Source organism: Notamacropus eugenii, chromosome 2, assembly GCF_028372415.1.
Source record: "Notamacropus eugenii isolate mMacEug1 chromosome 2, mMacEug1.pri_v2, whole genome shotgun sequence".
NCBI lineage: Eukaryota > Metazoa > Chordata > Mammalia > Diprotodontia > Macropodidae > Notamacropus > Notamacropus eugenii.
The window spans coordinates 286425946-286449458 of NC_092873.1; the positions used below are offsets into that span (position 1 = coordinate 286425946).

At 39.4% G+C, this 23513-nt stretch overlaps 1 protein-coding gene across 1 annotated transcript in view; it reads right to left on the reverse strand.

Annotated features, from left to right (window-relative positions):
- SLC25A24 (solute carrier family 25 member 24) overlaps positions 1-23513 on the reverse strand; it is a 42026-nt gene that overhangs the window by 17715 nt on the left and 798 nt on the right. Inside the window, exons 2-3 of the mRNA XM_072644177.1 lie at positions 5115-5241; positions 2810-2897 (exon numbers count right to left, since the gene is read on the reverse strand). Coding sequence (XP_072500278.1) covers positions 2810-2897; positions 5115-5241 — 215 coding nt within the window. The remainder of the gene's footprint in view (positions 1-2809; positions 2898-5114; positions 5242-23513) is intronic.

A 23513-nucleotide genomic window follows, 5' to 3' on the forward strand; every position in this document is an offset into this window, starting at 1 on the left:
TTTCCATCATAAGCCCTTTGGAGGTGTCTTAGATCCTTGCATTGCTGAGAAGAGCTAAGTCCATCCAAGTCAGTCATCGCACAATGTGGCTGTTACTGTGTACAATGTTCTCCTGCTTCTGTTCACTTCATTCAGGATCACCAGGTTTTTCCAAAGTCTGCCTGCTCATTATTTCTTATGGAACAAGAGTATCCCATTACACTCATATACTATAACTTATTCAGTCATTCCCCAATTGATGGACATTCTCTCAATTTCCAATTCTTGGTCACCAAAAAAAGAGCTGTTATTAATATTTTTGTATATATGAATCCTTTCCTCATTTTTATGATCTCTTTGAGATACTGACCTAGAAGTGGTATTGCTGGAACAAAGGTTATGCACAATTTTATAGCCCATTGAGCACAGTTCCAAATTGCTCTCCAGAATGGTTGGATCAGTTCACAACTCCACCAAGGCATTAGTGTTCCACTTTTCCTACATCACCTCTAACATTTATCATTTTCCTGTTTTGTCATGTTAGCCAATCTATCAAAAAACTTTTAAACAAGTTCGTGGACCCTAGGTTAAGAATCCCTGATAAACTTAGTACAATTTTACAGTAATGGTAATTGAGGCATAAAGAGGTTAAATAACTTGCCCAGGTTAAATAACTGCTCACAAAAAATGAGCAGAGAGATTTTATCCTAGGTCCCATGATTATAAATCCAACTACAATCAGACCACTTCTCTAATTCCTGGATAAAATGACAAATGAACAGCAAGCAGGAAAAATAATGTATCTTTGAAAGGGAAACTTTCAAATTACTAATCTCAAAATACAAATTCTGCCATACTGGCAAAATGACTACTGGAGAAACGATCATTACAAATCTCCTTCACTGGTAGTTATGGCCATCTACAATGCCATGCTCAGGTTCCTACTTCACTAGTCCGCTAGTACAGTCTTTTACTAAGATTGGGCGCATATTGGGAAAACCACATTCTGGTCCTGGCAGAACTAATTTTATCAGCAGCGGTTTCTGGAATATTCCTTGCTATATAACTGTGGGGGGATGGTGGGGGGGAAAAATCAGCCCTGAACTTGGAGAACAACCAGGTCTCTGCTTTCAGTCTAGTAAGATATAGCTCGCTGACCAAACTCCACTAGGAGAGTATTCTAATGATGGATCAGGGCATGGAACTGACACTGGTTATGCCATCAAAACATAAAGCATTGTAGGATCTACCAAGGAAAGGTCATTGTATTGACCTGGTAACACTGTCTAATGGGCAAGGAGCAACCCATGCATGGAGAGGCTCATCATTAGAAGACTGGCCAGAGGAGGGGCTCTTAGCCTGTGGTGATTTTTTAAAATATATTTTGATAACTGTATTTCAACATAATTTATTTCCTTTGTAATCTCAGGTATTTTATTTTATGCATTTAAAAATATTCTGAGAAGGGAGTGTCATAGGCTTCAGTAGATTCCCAAAGGGATTCATGACATGAAAAAAGTAAGAGCCGCTAGACTCAGGGTATAGCTTTTGTCTGGAGATTCTTTGTTTTGGTTTTTTTTTAATGATGTTGAAAATTCTTACTTCTCATGCTTTCAGGTAAGATTTTCAGTTTTTCTACTTATTTTTTGGTGGAGAGGGGTAGTAATTATTATTTAAATTAATAGAGCTATAAGGGTTTTAATTGAGATGGCACAGAGGAGTGAATAGAGAGCCAACCTTAATGATAGGAACATCTGGGTTCAAGTCCCAGCTCAGATGCATACAGACTGGCTGTATGTCCCTAGGTAAGTCATTTAACTTCTCAGGGCTCTATGAAGCAAAGACTTCTACAACAGAGGGGGTTTCCTCACCCAAAAGCTCCCTATGCCAGTGAAATCACAGGCCTGGTCTCTATAGTTATCCTTTAATATGTTGGTTAATTGTTTCAGACACAGAAGCTCATCGTCCTAAAGAAGGCACACATAGCCAGTAATCTGTATTGGCAGAGGGAGTACCCATACCACTGACATCACAGTCATTTGGAAGTATCAAAGCATCATTCATCATAGAACTGCTTTGCAAGAAGTCATATTTCTCTTCTAAAGAAAAGAGGGGACTCTAAGCTAAATAGCACCATCCCCTGCCCCTCCTTTGGGTATTGGTCACATTCTCCTAAGAGATGCAAAGGGACAGAGAATTTCTTTTCAATCAATTAACCCTCAACTAACATTTTAAACACCTTTTAGGAACCATGAGTCAATTGACCAACAGCAATTATTGACCATCATCTGTAAGCTGGTGCCTGATGATCAGCATGATGCCTATTATGTAAAAGGAACTGGGATAGCCAATGAGGTGATGTTATAAAAAGGAGCAAAAGACATGATAGCACCTTTAAGAAATTAATTACCCAAGAGACAGAAGGAAAGAGACACATTAAAGCACCTGGGATTAAAAAGTAATGCAATTTAGTATAGTTGAAAGAGAAATGAAACTGAAGTCAGAAAACCTGGATTCAAATTCTGCCTCCGACTTACTACTCTGGTGACTTTGGGCAAGTCACTTCTTTAGGTATCAGTTTTCTCATTTCTTAAATTACACGGGGGACAAGATGGTCTCTGAGGCCCCTTTGCAGCTCTAAGTCTATGATCCCCCGAAAAAAAAACATATATAAGCCAAAGGAGGAAGAAAAAAGAAAAAGAGGAACAGACAGAGGAAGAGTTGTTGAAAGAATCCATTTTTTAAAGTCCACATCTGCAGCTTTTGGCCTCTAGAACATGATAGTAAACTGAAAACTAAGATTATATCATAATGAAGAATATGGGCTAACCTTTGAAGAATCTTCTCTGCCTGTCGTTTAGAAATATCTATGCCTAGAATCTTCAGAGACTGGACAACTTCTGAAGCATCAATTTTTCCTTTAAGAAAAGAAATATTCACCAATTGAAACACACTGAAGCAATAAAAAAATTGTGAAATATTACAGTATTCTAGAAAACTACCAGTTCAATAGTAAGTCCTTTACTAGTCCTATATATAAACAACAGAGGCTAAAGTTCCCATTTGAAATCAAGAAAAGTAAGGTCCCTAAATAAATACAGTTAGAAAAAAAATAGACGGTGGTAATGCCTCTTCACAGTTATATGCTCCAGCAAGTCAACTGATATCCAATTCAATTAAACATTTATCTGTAGTATTTACTAATATGCTACTGGTATCTATTACACACATACCTAGCTGGCATGGCAGTTGACATAGTGTGGGGGATACAAAAGAATTATATTCTTCAATATCCTTTCAACAGATATTGACTAGACTGGAATTTCAGGCTTTCCATTATATGACTCCATCCTCTTTCTAGCCTTAGCTTACACTATTCCCTCTGTACACCAACCCATTTGGATTACTCATCATTCCTCCAGCCTATATATCCCACACTTTCCCATCTCTGCACCTTTATTCACATTATTACCGATACCCAGAATACCATGCTCCTGTTGACATAATGCCATTTCCTCCATGAATTTCTGATTTTAGAAGTTGGTGGTGATTTTAATCCTTCATCTAACTTTGAAGCAGGTTAAATAGTCTTTCTGTCCTTAGATTCTAATTTAGTAGCAATGATAATAGCTCATCTCTCTCACATGCTTTAAGGTTTACAAAGCATCGTATATATAGTATCTCATTTAGTCCTCAGAGATAGATGCTATTATTATTCCCATTTTGTGCGTGAGAGAGGTTGAGTGGCTTGGCTGATGTCAAACCTGGTTGTGTCTGGGACAGGATTCCAACTCCAATTTCCCTGATTCCAAGTCTAGGACTCCACTTCACCACCTAAAAGCCTCTATTATGTAAGAATATTTATTTGCGTGCTTCATATCTCCCCTATCAGAATTTAAGCTCTTAAGGGTAACAATTGTCTTTGTATCTTTCCCCTGACCCTGGACAGTGTCTTGCAATTCACTGTCACTGTTCATCCTCTGATTTAAATTTTGTCCAGAGAAAGAAGTGATAAAGTGATTTACAAAATAAATTTATGTTTATACACTTATTGGTGTCAAATGGTGGTCATTTCTAGGGAAGGAAGAAAAAAAAGAAATTTACATAATAACTTTGTGGTATATTTAAAAGGAATACAAAGTTGTACATAGTAGATTTACAGTTTCATGTGCAATTCTCTTTTTTATTATGCTATGTTAGGGAAATGTCTGTTTTATTCCATAGATTAAAAATAAGATAAAATTTTAAAAAATTTTTTTGTCCTGTTCTAACAGTGTGAGTCAGGAAGACCTGAGTTCAAATTTGTCCCCAGACACTTAGGGTCACTGTGTGACCCTAAACAAGTCCCTTAACCTCTGTCTTAATCCAGAAGGAAATGTCAAGACACTCCAGTATCTTTGCCAAGAAAACCAAGAAAATCTAGGGACCAAGAAAACCCATGGACAGCAGGTCCATGGGGTTAACAAAGAGTCAGACACACCTGAATGACTAAACAACAAGAAACTTGGTGGGGCAGGTACTGAACCTACCTCAAAATGAAATTTTGAAGCAATTCAGCATAGTAGGATAGAAGGCTGCATCTGGAGTTAGGAAAACCTGGGTTCTAGTCCTCCCTTGGGTACTTACTAGATGTGTGACCCTGGGCAAGTCACTTAAACTCTCAGCTTCAGCTGGGTGGCCAAATCAAATTTACACTTCTAAGAAATACCTCACTGCAGATAAAGCAATAGCTACAGTAATACAAGCAACAGAATCAAATAGAAACTGACTCTTTTGAATCAGAGACATTGCTGGATGTATATTTAACCTGAAAAAAGGAGCCAAGGGGATCATAGATCCATGTTAGGGACATAAGAAATCACCTGTCTAATCTCTTCACTTTATAGATAAGGAAACTGAGGTTCAGAGACGTTAAATGACCTGCCCATGCTGACACTGGTCATGTCTGATGCAGAATTGGAACTCTGACTCCCTAATTCCACAACCTGTGCCCTCTTGTCACTGTTCCACACCCTTTCCTAATCTTTCCGGAACAGAAGGAAGTAAAAGACTTGTAACAGACATTGTGTAACAGACATTGTCTAACAGAGCTTTCATTCACAGACCAAGTAGTAAATGGAAAAAATGAAGCTTACCATCGTTATTTTTGTCCAGACTCTTAAATGCCAACTTCATCTTTTTCTCATGATCTTTAAGGTACTTCATAAACTCTTCAAAGTCCAGCTTCCCATCCTGGTTGGTATCTCCAATGTTGAAAATTTTCTGCAAGTGAAAAAAAAAGAAACAGAGAATTTTGGGGCCGAAGAACACTGTTTCTAGTGTTCAATGATGTTTAACATTTCCTTAGTAACTGTAAGATCACGGCAAAATACTAGTTAAACCTTAATTTTCCAGGCCATGGCTTCACTGGCCAAGCACTCCCCCATCAAACATTCAGTCTCTAAATTTGGCACAACGCTAGAACACTAACCAGCATTCCATTGTCAAAGAGTTTGAATCCTAAGATTCAAACAGTCAAATGCCACTGTTTTAGGCTGAAACAGTCAAGCAGAAATTCCCATAATTCTGAATAAAGTCAAGGGAAGAGGAATGCCAATGGTCCTTGAGAGCGTACAACAGAAAAGTATTCTCAAGGCAAGCGCAGGGCCTTAAAGATGCAAGAGCAAGTGAAACACAGTGCTTATCTGTGAGTGCCTTCTGGGGCCCACTGCAGAAGTGGGTACAGTTGTAGTGAGCTAAAATTAGCCCCGAGCTCATGGGGCATTTGCTAGACAAGAGCTCACCATGTAAACAGGAGGTATTATCACTTTTATTTGTTTTCTGTCCTTTGTTCTTCAAGAGGACCATGGCATTAGCAAGGTGAAGCCATGACTTGCAAGTGAGTTGGATTTCGGTGAGGGAGGGCTGTGCAAAGTCGCCAGTCTCACTCTCTTCTCTGGAGCCATTTGAGTACAGTGGCACAATATAGATCAGGATGACTGGAGATGGTCCCCACTATTGCTTGGGGAGGGGAAGAATCAATACCATTGGAGAGAGGAACCCCCTGTGTGGAAAGTAGCTCCACTAGTACTGCTCAGCCACTCATTTGTGTGTAGCAATAAGGTCTTCATTGCCTGAGGCTCAGTGAAGTTAATGACTGTGCCCACCATCATGCACCTCATAGGTGTTTGAGGCAAGGAATTCAAGCTGGGTCTCCCTGGGTCCAAGTCTAACCGCCTGTCAGAATGACACCATGCCAAGCAGGTTCCCATGATTGATGCTCCTTTTTATTAACTGTGGAAGTTCAATTGCACCTCAATCAGATTGTGAGAAACTCAGGAGAGACAACGACAAAAGTAGTCGCTGCTCCTGAGGAAGTTGATCCTGCAGGTTCCTCGACAGGTCCATTCTTTCACAAAATAATAGGGGCAAGGTCTCCCGACCCTCTCCCCCCAGTTCTCATGAAGAACATCCCTGAGTTCCTAGAAACCCAGGTTGCCACCAATAGCAGTGAGGATAGAGTAGCAAGGAGCTCGCCACTAACATAACATCCCAAACTACAGAGAGTAACAATGAGTCCTCTAATCCACTGAACTCCCAGAACCATTGAAAAAAATTTACAAATACATCAGCCACACTATCTTATGAAACCTCACTGAATATTTATGGAAACTCGCAGAAGGAGAGGTCCAGAAACTTTCTCAAAACTCCATAAATGGGAGTGGGGAAGAGTGGTGGAATGCAAGACAACACATGTGCCTTTGCCAGCCAAAGGAGAGAGGCTGGAGATATCAACTATCAGCTATTACTCACGGAGTCATAAAATGAAGGATATTGATAAATGTGTACTTGGGTAAATCTTTAACTGACGTATTCACTACCACCAAGCCAGAAAGACTCTCTCCTGCTTACGAAGGTCTCAGCACTGTGCGCCATTTATACATTTATCACACTGTAAAGTATGTAGTATGTTTATTTGTGCACATATTTTGCACAGAAATCAGAGGCAGGATGCCAATAGATTTTGACTGGCTAGTACACTCAGCTCAAATCTATTAAGCTGAAATTAACAGGGATGAATGCAACCTCTTGCTGCTTTACAAGTATGAGATGGTGGAGGTTTGCTCATCAGAAAAAAAGATCTTGAGGGGAAGGGGGTTAGAGACTGCAAGGTCAACTCAAGTCAAAAGTATGATATGGCAGCCAAGAAAGCCAATGTGAACTTTAGCTGACTTGACGGGGTCAAGGAGGGAGTTGAGAATCCTGCTGTCCTCGACGTTCCCTAGTCTGAGTGTGGAGTACTGTGTTCAGGCTGGATGTCACCATTTAGAAAGGACCCTACAGTAACAAACTGGAGAGTGTTCAAAAAAAGAAAACCAGGATGCCAAGAAGTTTGAGTTAATGCCATATTAGGACCATCTGAACAAAATGGGGATTCTTTAGCCTAGAGAAGAGAAGCTTAAGGAAAATCTCAAGATTGAGGTCTGCAAACATTTGAAGGGCTGTCATGGGGAAGAGGGATTATTTTGGTCCCAGAAAGCAAAGCCCAGAGCAATAAGAGAAAGTCACAAAGCGGGCAAGATTAAGCTTACTAAAAGGAAAGCATCCTACCATTTAGAGCTAACCAAAATGAAATGCCTCTGGAGGGATGGCTTCCTTAACTTTGGACGTCTTCAAGTAAAGACCATTTGTCATGTATGGCAGAAGAAAATCTTTTTCAGGTACACAGTTAAACGGCCTCTAAACTGCCTTCCAACTCTGAAATGCTCTGATTCTGAAATGTTTTTAGATGAATGGATGGATAGAAGAATGAATATATCTGAAACGATTTTTTGTTTTCAGAGAATGGGTCTTATCTCACCCACACTAGAAGTGCAGTGGCCTTACTTGCTCTTTTTCTAATTTGATTCAGTTCATGCCTCTTTGGGTGGCGTGACGGAACCCCAGTTTATAGGGGTTCACCATATTGATGCCAGACTTAGTGTGGACACCCTCTTGGCCTTAGCCCATTGCAGCTTAGAACTCCTGGATTTAAATGAACTACCAGCCTCAACCACCCCTAGCATCAGGAATTATAGGAATTCAAGGAAATTTTTTAACTAAGTAGCAAAATAATGACAAAGTACTAAAATTCGATGAGCACTAAAATTCTGCTGTGGGAATAGGTGATCTGATTTCTTGCTCCTGGACTTAACAGAAGAGACAAAAAAAATTAAGGGCTTCTAAGACTTGGAATTGCTATATTTTTCAGGTTAAAAAAACCATGAAAGCATCCAAAAAGAACTATATTAAAAGAACAAGACAAAAAAATCTACACTCCATTTATCTCCACAAGAGAACTCTGTCACAGGTCTAATTAGACAATAAATACCATCAAGTACACTGGGCCACATGCCAAGGCTAATACATGGTTACTAAACTGAAGAGTTCCTACAGATTCGACACAATCTACCTAATCTGACATTGTGTGCCTTGACTCTATTGGATAATGAGCTATAAATACTTTTAATTTTAGCTACTACAAAAGCCCAACCCATAGTTTGGAGCTTGGAAATGCAGCCTGACAGAATGATGAATGGGGAATTTGACTAAAGCTGTGGCATCATAAAATTTTATTATAGCTATTTTGTTCATTTTCTTATAAATGAAAATTTGAGCTAAGAAATACTGACATTTTCATATTTTGTTTCTAAATTAAAGTAGTTTTTTAGATTATGGCCTCATGAGATCCCCCTTACATTCTGTCTTTACTTTCCAGAAAATTTATTTTAACCTACTTTACTTTGAAACCAGGTCTCCTCTATCTCACCCAGGCTGCTAGCATAACAGTCACTCACAGGCCTGATCCCTGTGCCCATCAGTTCTGGCCTGGGCCTGTCTGTCCTTCCTTAGGCAGATGTCTGTGAGTGGGTGAATGTCAGTATCACAGACAGAAATGACATCTGAAAGAGAAGTCTACAAGGAAAGTTAATGAACTTGTGTGGTATACATGTTGAGTTTGAGGTCCCAGTTAGATAACCAGGTACAGATGTATCGAGGCAGGTAGGAAGGGTGTCTCTGAAGCCACTGAGTGGGATGGTCACCAATGTCAAACAGATGCAGAGGTCAACACCAATGGATGTGGCATCCTGACACCACTGGTGACAGGAAAAAATTGTTTAAGTAGAAATCTGATTGAAAGGAGTTGAGGACAAAGTGGGTAGTGATTAGGTTAAGACTGGGTTTTGAAATAAGATTATTTCTTTTAGAGAAGTTGAGTAAATAGTGAAGGGAAAGAAAGGGAGGCACTTAGTGACACAATGGATAGAACTTGGGCCTGGAGTCAGGAAGACCCTCATTCAAATTTGACTTCAAACACGTACTAGCTTTGTGACTCCTAAACAAGTCATTTAATCACTGCCTGCCTCAGTTGCCTTGACTCTAAAATAGGAAGAAGAAGAAGAACAAATAGGGAGCCCCTATCTTCCAGGGTTGTTATGACAATCAAAAGAAATGATATCTGTAGAGGGCTTAGCACAAAGCCTGGCACATAGTACACATTCTATTAATGCTAGTCATTTATACTATTATTTAATATTACTTATTAATTATGACATTATTATTAGAGGGGATAGTGGATGGCTACACTGAAGGGTAAGAAGTAGTTTGGTTTTGCTTTTGTAAGTAGGCATGACTACCTCTTCGTAGGCAAATGTGCTTGATAAGTAGGTGCTTGATAAATATTCGCTGCCTGTCAATTCAAGGACTAGTGATGGAGAGATTAAAAATGCATGACAGATTACAAATCACTATTGAATCAAGATACTAGAGGAGGTGGAAATATAAGCTGACAAGCACTAAGGTCTGAGTGAGCAGTAGGGATGTTTCTGTGACTGGAATGAATCTTGTAGAAGAAATTCATTGAGGAAGGAAACAGTAAGGCAGTATAATAATAGTGGATAGAAGGGTAGACTTTGTCAGAAAATCTAGGTTCAAAATCCACGCTCAAATATGTATCAACTGTTTGAGCCTAGGTCAAGTCAATTAAACCTCTCTAGGCCTCAATTTTCTGATCTGTCAAATGAAAGCAATAATAATAGTATCTACCTTCAACAGGGTTGTCGTAAGGATCAAATGAGACAATGCTTCTAAATCGCTTTGCAAACATTAAATGTGAGTTATTTATTACACACACACACACACACACACACACACACACACACACAACCACCATAATACAAAAGAGACTATAGATTTACAGGAAGAATTGAAGCTTTTAGGACCAGAACCACAGTGTGGCATTTGTTTCTTGTAATATTAGTCTAATTTCCATTGAGACTGTAGGGGACTAGCCTCTGCAGGGGCAAAGACCAACTCAAATACATCCACTGCCTCTTCAAAGCAATTCAAGGCAGACAGAAGACCCAAAAATATGTGTTGCTTTTTTGATTGATTAGCAAGGGGAATCGTCACATTTGTCACTTCAAAAAGAAAGAGGGCAATCACTACTCACAGAGGCGCCTCTCAATGCAGAAGAAATGATCTGACTCTAGCCTAGGAGACAAGCATGACCATCCGCGGCGTTCCAGTAACTTTTTGCAACTGGCTGCAACTGGGTGGTTAGGTGAGATAAGAGGCCACTTCTGTCCACTTATGCTCAGCTGCCTCTTTGAAATGCGATGATAGGACTTGTTTTGATGTGGTACATTGTGAACGACTTTGGAAGCTGTGGATTTAGCCACTTGTATTTGGAAGAAAACTATGTAGTGAACTCTCATTAATTGGGATTCCTTTGTAAGGAAGCTGGACAAGATGATTAGAAAGTTTGAATTAAAGGATGTTATAAAAGAAATTCTTTCATTTACCAAGCATCTATTAAGCATCTACTGAGTTTCATATAGACCACTGTAAGAGACAGAGGGAGGGGAAGGCAAAGAATGAATACAACACAGTCCCTGCATTCGGGAGTTTTATAATGGAGAAGTAGGGACAGAGGAGGGGGGGAAGGGAGAGAGGAGAAAGGGAAGAGGAAGAACATCCTCTGAGGTAAGCTGTGCAATTATCTATATTTTACAGACGGAAAAACTGAGGCACAGAGAAATTAAGATGCACAATGTCCCACAGCAACTAAGTAGGAGTGCTGGGATCCCAACCCATATTTTATTACTCTCCCAGATCCAGTACATTTACAACCTTATTGCAGGCTACTTTAATACTTCTTTTATGGATCCAACTGTAGCAGAAATTAAAAGGAAAAGGAGTGGGGAGGGAGGCACAGCAAGGCATAGGAGATATCTATATTAGAAACTCCATTATCATCTCTTTTTCCATCAGAGGAGATCCTAGGATCAGTGAGTTAGGGCTGAAAGGGATCTTAGAAATTATTCAATTATAATCTCCTCATTTTACAGATGAGAAAACTGAGACCTAGGGAGAAATAGTGACCTCTCCAAATTTATACAAGTCTTAAAGTATCAGAACCACATTTGAACACAAGTCCACAGAGTCCAGTTCTAGGGTTTTGGTTTGCTTTTTTTTCCCCTCCCTATTCCAGGTAGGCAAATCCAAGCTATTCCTCCATTTCTTTCCTCCTGATCACATTCTTAACTGGATGAAGTTGTTTGTACAATGTCATTTTTAAAGGTACCCTCACACACAGGATCAGAAACAAAACCTGTCTGAAAGAGCTTAGTGACAAAACAAGAATGACCAAGACGGATATATGTTCTTCTTAATGTGTTTTTTTTTTAAGTTAACAAGCTTTATTTATTAATCAGATAAACAAAAAGGGTTTACAAATCCAGGTTCAGCTCTTTCCAACTTCCAGAGTCGGGGCAACCCAAGGTCAAACCCATCTCAGATATTTACTAGCTTTGTGACCTGGGAAAGTCACTTAATCTCTATCTGCCTCAGTTTCTTTGTCTCTAAAATGGAATAATTTTAGCACCTATCTCCCTGGACAGCCATTAGGAAGAAAAGATATAATATTTGTAAAACCTGTGCAAATCTAAAAGAACAAAACTGTTATTGTTAAGCATGTGAAAAGCCTGAGGAAATAAAGCTAAAAATATAACATAAGCCATTTCTATTTACAAGGAGCTTACTTTCATGGGAAGGAGAAGGATTTTAGAGCTGGTAAAGACCAGAGAGATGGTCTGATCCAAATTCCTTTTCAAAAGGGGGAAACTGAGGCTCAAAGAGTGCCTCACATCTCAAGGTAGTAAGTAAGTAGCAGAGTCAAGGCTAACTCTGACCAGAGACCATGAAATCTTGATTTTCTGGTTTTGCATTCCTATCTCTGAACTTTGACCCACTCCTCCCAGATCCCTATCACAGCATCTGGACAGAAAGAGCTCCCTTCTCCTCTTCTGACAGCTTCACCAACAAGCAAATTCATCAACAGTCCAAGGACTAGTGGAATTATGAACAGTACAGTGAATGGATTTACTGAAAACAAATTAGATAAAACTCAATAACCCACTGGTAACATTTTTTAAATTGGCAAAAGTAACTACCGCTCTTGTTATGCACATAACTGCTTCTTTTGCAAAGTTTCTTTGATACAAACCACTTAACTATTCTACTGTTGTGACTTAACGTCATCAAATATAAACATGAAGAAGTCCTATAGGGATAGTAGATAATAAATAATTCAATTCAATTCAATACATATTTGTTAAGCACTTACTATGTGCCAGACATTGTGATATCAGTTTGAAACTGACTACCCTCAAACCAAAGCTATTCTGGGATAAGCACAATGTGACCTTCCGCAACTAAGCTCACATTGACTGCACCATAAGCTTACAATGACTTCAGTAAAGAGATAACTTACTATGTCAGGGATCAGCAAAGCTTTGACACACGGGGGCAGCAGCCACTAGGGCCCAGCCTGCATGAAGGCCATGCATCAAAGGAACACCTTTACCGAATGCTTCCCTGGTTATTTTTTGTGGTAATTCAGTGGAAGTGGGAATAACGGATAGAGAATTGGCCTTGAAGTGAGGAAATTCTTCCAACACTAGAACAAAACATCTAACACCTCTCCATGTGCTAGACAACTCTGTATTACAGTATCTTGGCATGACACAATGAAAAAATTTCTGCAGACCTTCCTAAGGGAGGTTAAGTGACTTTCCCAGGGTCACCACCTCCCAGCTAGAAAGTGTCTGAGGCCAGTCAGTGGATAAGAATTTATTAAATGCCTGCTATGGGTCAGGCACTGGGATACAAAGAAAGGCAAAAGACAGTCTCTGCCTCCAAGGAGCTGACGATCTAATGAGGGAGACAGGAAGCAAACATGTTCAAACAAGATGTATTTAAGATACATGTGAAAGAATTAACAGAGGGAAGGTCCTGGAATTAAGAGTTATCAGGAAAGGCTTCCTGCAGAAGGTAGGCTTTTAGTTGAAAGTTGAAAGAAGCCAGGAAGAGGAGATGAAGAGGGAAAACATTCCAAGCATGGGGAACAATCAGAGAAAAACACCCCAAACCGAGAGATGGAACGTCTTGTTCCTAAAACAGCAGAAATCCAGTGTCACTGGATCAAAGAATACGTGTCAGAGAGTAAAACATGACAACATTAGAAATGCCAGGGAAGGGGGAGTAGAGTGATAGGTTATGAAGGGTTCTGAATGCCAAACAGAGGACTTTGTATTTGATCCTAGAGGGAGGCACAGAATTTAAGAGGGGTGACATGTTAGGATCTGTACCCTAGGTAAATCTTTTTGACAGGTGAAAGGATAATGGATTGGAGCTGGGAGAGACTTGAGGCAGGCAGAGCTACCAGCAGGCTATTACAATAGTTCAGGCATGAGGTGATAATGGCCTGCACTAGAGTGGTGGTAGTGTCCAAAGAGAGAATGGAGTGATGAGAGAGATGTTGAAAAGATGTTGAAATTAACAGGCCCTGACAACAGATTATAGGAAGGAAGGTGGGGGGACAGGGAATAAGTGAGTTGAAAATTACACATAGATTGAACCTGAGGAACTGGGAAGAAATCGACAGGAAGTTGCAGAAAAGGCACTATTCTACGTAGGTAAAGAGTACTTATGAATCTGGGAGTTAACCTGTGTTGGTGCAATTACAAATCTATTTCCTACCCAGTGGTGCCACTCCAAATCCCCTGGGTTATTGCCAATGCAAATGAACCATGTCTTAGACTTAAGATGGTATTGCTCTTATCCTAAATTAACCAGATTCCATCCATGCAGCCGTTGGGTATTTGGTCCTCAGTCTTCCTCTCATGTGAATTTGTGTTCTTCGGCCAAGGGTCACAGCATCTAGTGACCCAGAAGAATGTTAGATCAATGTCCTTCTGGGAATCACGATTCACAGAATCATAGAATGTTAATAGCTGAAAGGGGACCTCAGCAACCACCTGGTCTAACTAAGTCATACCCAAAAGAAATTCTCACAACAACATGCCTAACAGTTATCTAGACTCAGTTTAGTGGCATCCCTCCAAGCCAGGGGAACCCAACACTTATCTAGACAGCCCATTCCATTTTTGAGTTCCTCTAGATACACACACACACACACACACACACACACACACACACGCACACACGCTTTGTTTGTATACTGGAAAGAACACTGGATTTGGAATCAGAAGTCATTTGCATTCAATAAGACTAATAAAGTTAGCACACATCATGTTTCAAGAACCCCTGATCTAATTCAATTCTTTCATTTTAGTAGTAAGGAAACTGGGAATTGGAGAGGGTGAATTACTTTCCCAAGGTCACATGGTTAGGAAGTCTCAGCCAAGATTAACTAAGTGCTACAGTGCCTTGAAGGGAAGAAGACTACAGTTTGAATCTGGCCTCAGACACTTACTAGCGGGGAGGCTGTGACCCTGGGAAAGTCACTTAACCTCCCTCAACCTCAGTTTCCTCATCTGTATAAATTTTTTAAGGTGGTATAAATACTGTACCAAGACACTGTAAAATATGTCAAAGTAATACAACATTAATCCACAGAAGAGATTATGTTCTATTTTCAGTGTGTCATAGTAGCTCTTAAAAGTTCAAAAGTTTGGCAAAGAGTTGGAAATTGAGGAGATGCCCATCAGTTGAGGAATGGTTGAACAAGTTGTGGTATATGATTGTGATGGAATATTATTGTGCTATAATAAATGACAAGCTGGATGATTTCAGAAAAACCTGGGCTTACATGAACTGATGCAAAGTGAAGTGAATAGAACCAGAAGAACATTGTACACAGTAACAGCAATACTGCACAATAATCAACTATGAATGACTTAGCCACCCTCAGCAATAAATGATTTAAGTCATTTCTGAAGAACTCATATTGAAAAATGTTATCCACCTCCAGAGAAAGAACTGGTGTAGTTTGAATGCAGATTAAAGCATACTTTTTTCAACATACTTAATTCTCTTGGGGTTTCTTTCACAACATGAATAATATGGAAATATGTTTTTGCATGACTACATAGTATATCCTATATCAAATTGTTTATCTTCTTGCGTGTGTGCTCATCCTTTGTTGCCGAAGAAGACCATGCCATCAGAGAAATAATGACATGACTTGCACTTGACTGTTTTGAATGAGGGAGGGCTGTTTATCTTCTTACAGAGGGAAGGAAAGAAGAGAAAAATTTGGAACTTAATTTTTTTAAAATGGGGCAGCTAGGTGGCACAATGAATAGAGAGCAACAGCTTTGAAGTAAGGAGGACCTGAGTTCAAACCCAACTTGAGACAGTTACTAGCTGTATGACCCTGGACAAGTCACTTAACCCCAACTGTCTCCACCCCAAAAAAAAAAAAATCTAGGAAAAAAAAACTTTAATGAATGTTAAAAAAAATTTACATGTAAATGGAAAAAATAAGATATTTGAAAAAATGCTAAATCCAAAAGCTGATTTTCCAAGAGAATTAATACCTATTCCCCCACAATGGATTGTGAGATCGATTGAAAAAAAATGTCAATCTCACTGCAAACCTTAAGCATATTTGACAAATTTAGATTTAATGGGTAGAACTGTATGTTTTACTTCCTTTCTCATTTAAAAAGTCTTTAGAATATAAAGAATGTTGATAACAAAGCTATAGAAAACATCATAAAGTAGAAATACTTATATGTGTTCCATTTCAAAAAAAATTTATTTTTAAGTCAATTGACATACCTGGTCCTTCTAGTGCTAACCTGGGAGTCATGAACTTTTTTAATATACATTTTGGTAACTATATTTCAACATAATTGGTTTCCTTTATAATCCTGTTTGTTTTAATTCATTTAAAAATTAATTATTCTGAGAAGGTCTCCACAACTTCACCAGACCGCCAAAAGTGTCCATGGTAGAAAAAAAGGTTAAGAACCCCTAGACTAGATTATTTCTCAGGTGCCTTCTAGATCTAAATTCAAGGATCATATGAGTGAACAGTACAAATCATAAAACAAAATTAAAAGTCTAAGGTTTAATCTCACGCCCCTCACAGGGGCAAAGATGATAAAAGATGAACACATTAAAGCCAAGCACACTATGAAATTTCCCTAAAGTGTGCAAACCCTTTGATCCAGCAACCTTCCTGATAGCTATATACTCTAAGGAACAAAGTTCCCATAGATAACAAAATTATCAACACTTAGTGTGGTAGCAAAAAACTGAAAGAAATAAAGTATATGCCCAAAATAGAGAATGGCTGAATAAATTGTCTTATATGAACGTAATGGGATACAAGTATGCCATAAGAAATAACAAATTCGAGGAATTCAGAAATACACGCGAATACTTGTATGAAGCCATGAGGGTAGCATTGACTCCAGCATAAGAGGATCTGCTTTCACATCCCAATTCTGATATTTATTACCCAAGAAATCTTGGGCAAATCACAGCCACCCTGGGCCTTATTTTCCTCAAAATGAAGCAGTTAGACTCAACCTCTGAAGTTCCTTCAGGCTCCAGATCTCTGATGCGATGAAGTAAGTAGAAGAAAGAGGACACTAGACACAGTGTCTATAACAATGTAAATGAAAATAAGGTTAAAGGGAACACTGGTTAATTGTAAGGTCCAATCTTGGTCCTGGGGCACATTTCAGAGGAGAAGCTAAGAATCACAAGTGGAGAATAAGGTTTATACAATCAGAATTGATTGCTGTCAGTGGGTTTTACTTCATCATTTTTCTTGGCTAGAAAGAAGGATTCAGCACAGGCAGAGTAGCAAAGCAGGAAATAACTGTGGTGTGAAAGCAAAAGGCATCCATAAAACTTTTAACTAAATAAATCCTCTTATTCTTTGAGGAGGAAGTGGCATGGGGATAAGGCAAACTCTAGAGAATAAAGACTATTTTTCTTCAAGAAGTTCAGAAATAAAAAGGAGAGATTTATAATGGAGCACTAATGGGATAGAGAGCTTAAAACACTGTAGGCAAAGGGAAAGATCCAGTCAAAATGGAAAGAAAAAATGAAAATGCATGAGAGACAGGAGATGACTGGTTAAAACAAAGTTTTCAAGGGGACCGCAGGACAAGTGGAAAGAACATCTCCTTCTCTGAGACAGGAGGAAAGGAGTAGACGATGGGTGAGATTAGAGATGGTCTAAGGTACAAAAGAAGAGAGTGAATGGCAAGGACAGAGTGGGGATGACAAAATTGAGAAACAAAAGCAGGATATAAAGAGACTGTGGGATTTTAGGATGACCTTTAAAGAATCATTGAAAGAGTTGATCATTTTTGTTCCAGGTTGTATAGGGAGGGAAGTGAAGACTAAACAGGGGTGAGGGAGCTTGTGGTTGTTTCTCCTTCATTCTCAGGAAGGTGATGCCATGACTTGCAAGTGAATTGGACGTAAGGGAGAGAGGGCTATGCAAAGTCTCACTTTCTTCTCTGGAACTCTCTGGGTTCCAAAAAAAGCAAATAGGAAGAATTAATGGCTCAAAGGTCACATAAGGGCATTTGATAGGAATTAAGAGGGAGGGGGAAGGACATGTCATAGATAATTACAGAGTTAAATATCAGAGTTCAAGGTTTTAGATATGATAGTTTTGAGTGATGCTGGGATCTAAGGCACAAATAGAATGGTGATATCATTCAAGGCTCTCTCTCTATGTTCCGATCTCAACCTTCTTTTCCATCTGCTCAGGCCAGCAACAATGCAAATAAGTTCAAATGAGAAGCATGGTCAGTTGTAGCAAAAAGGATCTGGCAGTTAAGAGAACATTGATTACCTTGGGGAAAATAGTTTCAGTCAAGTGCTGGAGTCAGAAGCTAGAAGAAATTAGGGGAAGTACATGTAAAGACTTCTTTCTAGGAGTTTGGTAGGGAGAGGAAAAAATAAGATGATATGAGCGTTGTCAAACGAAGATTTTTTTAAAAATGTTCAGTAGAAATAAGCAAATTTGTGGGCAGTAGGAAAAGATTAGGAGATGCTGAAGAAGAGAGAGAAATCAGGAATGTTTCATGGGGCAAGTTCTTAGAAGAAATGAATGGGGGATGAAGGGAACAGGCAGAGAATCTTGGGAAAGAAAAAAGTCATGTCTTGCTCAGATTTAGGAATAAAGTGTTGGGCAAAAATATAGAAAAGATTTTAGGTGGGGAGAAAAAGTGGTCTGCTGTGGATGGACCTTACAGTCTCAATTAAGAAGGAAAGTAAAGCAAGGAGAGGTGGAGAGACTGGAAGCTGGAGTGAGGGCAAGAATATTTAGAAGTAATGATAGAGAGGAAGAGATAGAACAGGAGATTATGTTCAGAGAGGGGAATTTCAGTTCAAATTTATGGATGTGGCACAGTTATAGGATTACAATATATGGAGAGAGTGAATGAAGTTAATAACTATGGAAGCCTAGGTCTTGGGTGAATTGTCCAGATTGTTTGAAGAGACATCAAAATCCAAGAAGTACCCAAGTATGAGGGTGGGGGGTTGGGTGGGCCAGGGACTAAACTCCTTGAAAAAGGAGAGAAAGTGAAGTAGAGGCCAGAAGATCACAGCAGCAAGGACCTGAATCAGACAGCAGAGATGATGAAGTGAGCCTCAAAGGAGGAAAATTTACAGAGTGATGGTGGCAGCAAAAAGATCCGCAGGTCACAGTGTGTAACAAGGACATTTCCATTTCTCCTCCTCACTCCCATATGCCAGGGGACACGAGACAAGAAACAAACAGAACTAGGGATGATGACCAGGGATATAAGGATGTCGTCCAGAGAGAAGAACTCCTTAAATGAAAAAAAAAAAGTTTGAAACAGATTTATCCATCACAAAGCATTTACTAAGCACTCATCTGTCAGGCACTGTGCTAAAGTTCTGAGGATACAAAGAAAAATTGAAAATAGCACCTACCTTCAAAGAGTACATTCCAATGTAACTCACCTCCTGGCTAGACTTTTCCAATCCCCTCACCCCTCTTTTCCCCACCAAAAAAACCCCTTTTTCAGCTTCCTTTTATGGGCTTCCTTCGTCAATTAAATTGTAAACTCTTCAAGGGCAGGGTTGGTTTTTCTTTTTGTTTGTATCACATATTCCACAGAGCATGACACACAGTAAGTGCTTAAGAAATGCTCTATCTGTAAGGGAGGGAGACAACTTGTACATAAGTAGGTATACAGAAGATACATAGAGTTACAAAGCAACCTTGGAGGAGAGGGCATTAGCAACTAGAATGGGAAGAAAAGGCCTCGTGCAGAAGGTAGTGTTTGAGTTAAGTCTTAAAGGAAGCTAGCAATTCTCAGAGGTGGAAATGAGGAAGAAGAGCATTCTAGGCATGGGAGATAGCAACCCCAAAGGCTTGGAGTTGAAGAATGAAGGGAAGCTTGGTAACAATTTGGGAGTGAAAGAGGGGGGTTCAGAGGATAAAGGAAAAGAGGGCAGAGGAGGAAAGAGATTAGCATTCCCCAATCTCATTGTGCCTTTCTCCAACTCCATGACTTTGCACAAACTAGTCCTCATGCCTAGCATTGGTTCTCTCCCCACCCCCATCTCCAGCTGTTGAAATCTCTCCCTTCCAGTAAAGCCCAGAATTCCCTGTGGCATCTCCTCTATAAAACTACCCCTAAGGACTCTAAGTGATCTGTGTCCCTTCTCATATATCCTGACGCTCATTTTGACTTCTCCTACTTGGTGATCGTACTGCCATCTCTATTATAGTTACACACACACACCAGGATTGGAAGGCGTTCACTGTTCCTCACCTTTATATTCTCCAATAAATGGCAAAGGACCTTGTGCATAATAAGCACATAATAAATGGTGTTTGGATTTACTGAATAAGGTCAGAGAAAGTGTGGTACTGGTAGCCAATTCCTACATCAAAAAGCAGTAATTAATGATTTAGAGAGCCCTCAAATGCCACCCAGCTGCCCCCAGCTTATGTATCTAATGGAAAGGGGAAGTAGAATGGAAAGAAAAATAGAGTGAAAATCACAAGAGCAGCATCCTGATTGTCTCAACTATTCATCAACTATGTGAGCTTGGCCAGATCAGTAAAACTTTCAAGGCTTCAGATTCCTCAGATGTAAAAAGAATGAGATCACCCAAGAGTCACATCACTGTATTAGGTATCTGGGGTGAGATTTGAACCCTGGTCTTCTGCCTCTAAATCCAAAACTTTATCACATTTAGCACCACACTGTTTAGGGTTAGATTGAATGATTTCTAAGATCCCTTTCAACTCCAAAAATATATAATCGATCATTCTTGACTCCTCACTCTATTACTGGGTATATCTATTCAATACCAAATCTACCTCCACAGCTCCACTCATCTCTATACCTTTTTCTCCACTCACACAGACAATACCCCACTTTGGGTCCTCATTACATCTCACCAGGACTCCTACAACAACTTCCTAATTGAGCTCTCTTCCTCAAGTCTCTCCCCTTTCTAATTCATCATCCGAATAACTACAGAAGGGATTTTCCTCAAATACAAGCTTGATCCCATGATTCCCCTGCTCAATAAACCTCAGCTGCTCCTTTAGGTACCAATTCCCCTATTTGGTATCGAAAGCCCTTTACCAGCTGACTCCAACCTAACGTTCCGGTATTGAAAGCCCTTTACCAGCTGACTCCAACCTAATGTTCCTGCCTTATAATTAATCCCATTCCCAGCCTATGGTCCAGCAAGACTGGCCTTCCTACTATTCCTCACCCGCAGCACTCCACCTTCGGACTCTGTTGGTCTTCTGCACTGGCTGTCTCCCTTGTGGCGGCGATGCCCTCCTCCTCCTCACTTCTACCTTTTTAAACCGATAATTCTCTTCAAAGTTCAAGCCTTTCCAGATCCCTCACTAGCCATCAGTGCCTTCCCTTCCTTCCCCCCACCATGTGTTTATTGTATATCTACATATATGTGTATAGACATTTGTATATATTTAAATATTAACATATTATTAAATTAATACTAAATAGGGATTTTTTTTTATTTTTATATTCCTAGCTGCTACCACAGTGCCTGGCACATATTAATTGTTTAATAAATGCTTGGGGGCGGGGCTGGGGGAAGGAAGGGGAAAAAAGAACAAAGTAAAAAGTGCACAGCAGAGAACAAAAAAAACTTACAAGGAAGCAAAGAAAAGATGGACAGCTCTCAACACAACATGGAATACTTACTATACAGGTCTTGTTGAAATGGAAATTCATTGCTATATATTTTGAATCCTCTCATGTTCTACATGGTTCTCCCTTCTTACTTTGTACTTAAGTTTCAATATTTATTTGTTTCTTTTTCTTTTCTAAATTTTGGCATTTGTGTCTAAACTCATAAAAGAAATCCTTGTCAATGGAAGTCTGATTTCTCTTAACCCTGGAAACACACACACGCACACGCACACGCACACACACACACACACACAAAATCAGATAATTTTCAAGTTTTGTTTTTGTTCTAACCTAAGGTTTCATCTGTTTGGGAACTCCCAGGCTGGAAGTTCACTCCATTTATGCAGATCAGCATTTAACTATATAACTATAACTTTTCTGTAATTTAAGTGACTTGCCAAAGGTCACATAAGTCGCATATACCAGAAGCAGGAATGACACTTGGTTTCCTTACTGTAAGACCATCTCTCTAACCATTATGGAATTACTGCATGTTTTGGGTTGTGTTTTTTTTTTCCACAATAATAAGTGTTGTTTGAATACAAATTTTAAAGCTTGATTTGGTTTTGTTGTTTTTTTTTTTAGGCAATCAGGGTTAAGTGACTTGCCCAGGGTCACACAGCTAGTATCTGAGGCTAAATTTGAAATTAGGTCCTCCTAACTCCAGTCATTGAGCCACCTAGCTGCCCCAAAATGTTATTCTTAATAAAGATGTTTACTATATGTCATCAGAGCATATCTACTATGAGAAGTGTGGTACAATGGAACAAAGTTTTGATTTGGAGTCTGAGGACCTGAATTTGAATTCTGACTTTTCCATTTAATTCCTGGGTAACCTTGGGAAATTGAAATTCACTTCCTTTTCTGGCCTTCAGTTTCCTCATCCATATAACACCAGGGACCTGGACCAGATGACCTGTAATGTCCCCTTCTGCTTCTAAATTTATGAGCCTATAATCCCAGGCTGGAGTGTGGAGATGCCATTATTTCTTATTAACAGTATTTTGTGTTGTTGGGAGTGGGGTGTTCGTTTTTAACTCCTTTGGTATATTCATGCCATTTATATTAACGTGTCAATAAGGATAAAAAGTGTGCATTTAAGGTCTAAGCAATGGAAACAAAGTTTTCAATCTTGTTTTAAAGACCCTAAGTAAAAGTTAAAATATAAACATGTAGGTAAATTTTAATATAAAATACAGGATTAAAATAAAAAGAGACACTAAGTTAAAATACAAGGTACCTGACCCCCTTACTCATTAAGATTATAACTTTCCCTCCGAATAGCTACATAGAGAATAAGCCTAGTATAGAGTTTAGGGCGTATTAAGGATGGTTAGTTTCAAAGTACCTTTCCACGCTGAAATGGAGCTGAACTTTTGGACGTAATGCATATGATTCAGAGAGTGCACACTCAGAAATAACGTCCCAGAGAGGGCCAAGCCCTGTTATCAGCGTATGTAGTAAAGACATAAACTCCAACATTTTAGGCAGTGGAATTTATTCTACGATAAGCAGCAGGAAGCAGAAAGCACTGCTTTGTAAGAAAACCCCGCCTCTTAAGAGCAGCTACAACTAATAACTACAACTAATAACTACAATTAATCAGCAAAGAATTCGTTTCTACTCTTTCCAATGTGGCACGTTGTAAAATGTATCCAAATGTAACCAATTAGTCTCGGAGGGATACTGTTTCAGAGGAGTTAAGCCCCCTTTACCAATCCATAGCGTCTACGGAAAAACAGGAAATCTTTTGGGAAAGAGGAAGAACTCAGGTATTTTCAGAATGTTCATGTGGAGTTCCAGGTCTCTGCTCCACTAGCAAAGCATCCCAAACTAGTAAAGTTTCGTCAGAACGCTAAGCTCTATTTGGAAGCCACAAGTTTCCTTTCGCTTCGTGGTTATTTATACGGGCTACACACTCTACTTCCAGTTTATAAACCCGCTTCCCTTTCCCAACACAAAGCCTAGAAGGGGAGTCCCAGCTTTTGTATCGAGTCCTCTCCGCCCTCTTTCTCTAAACTA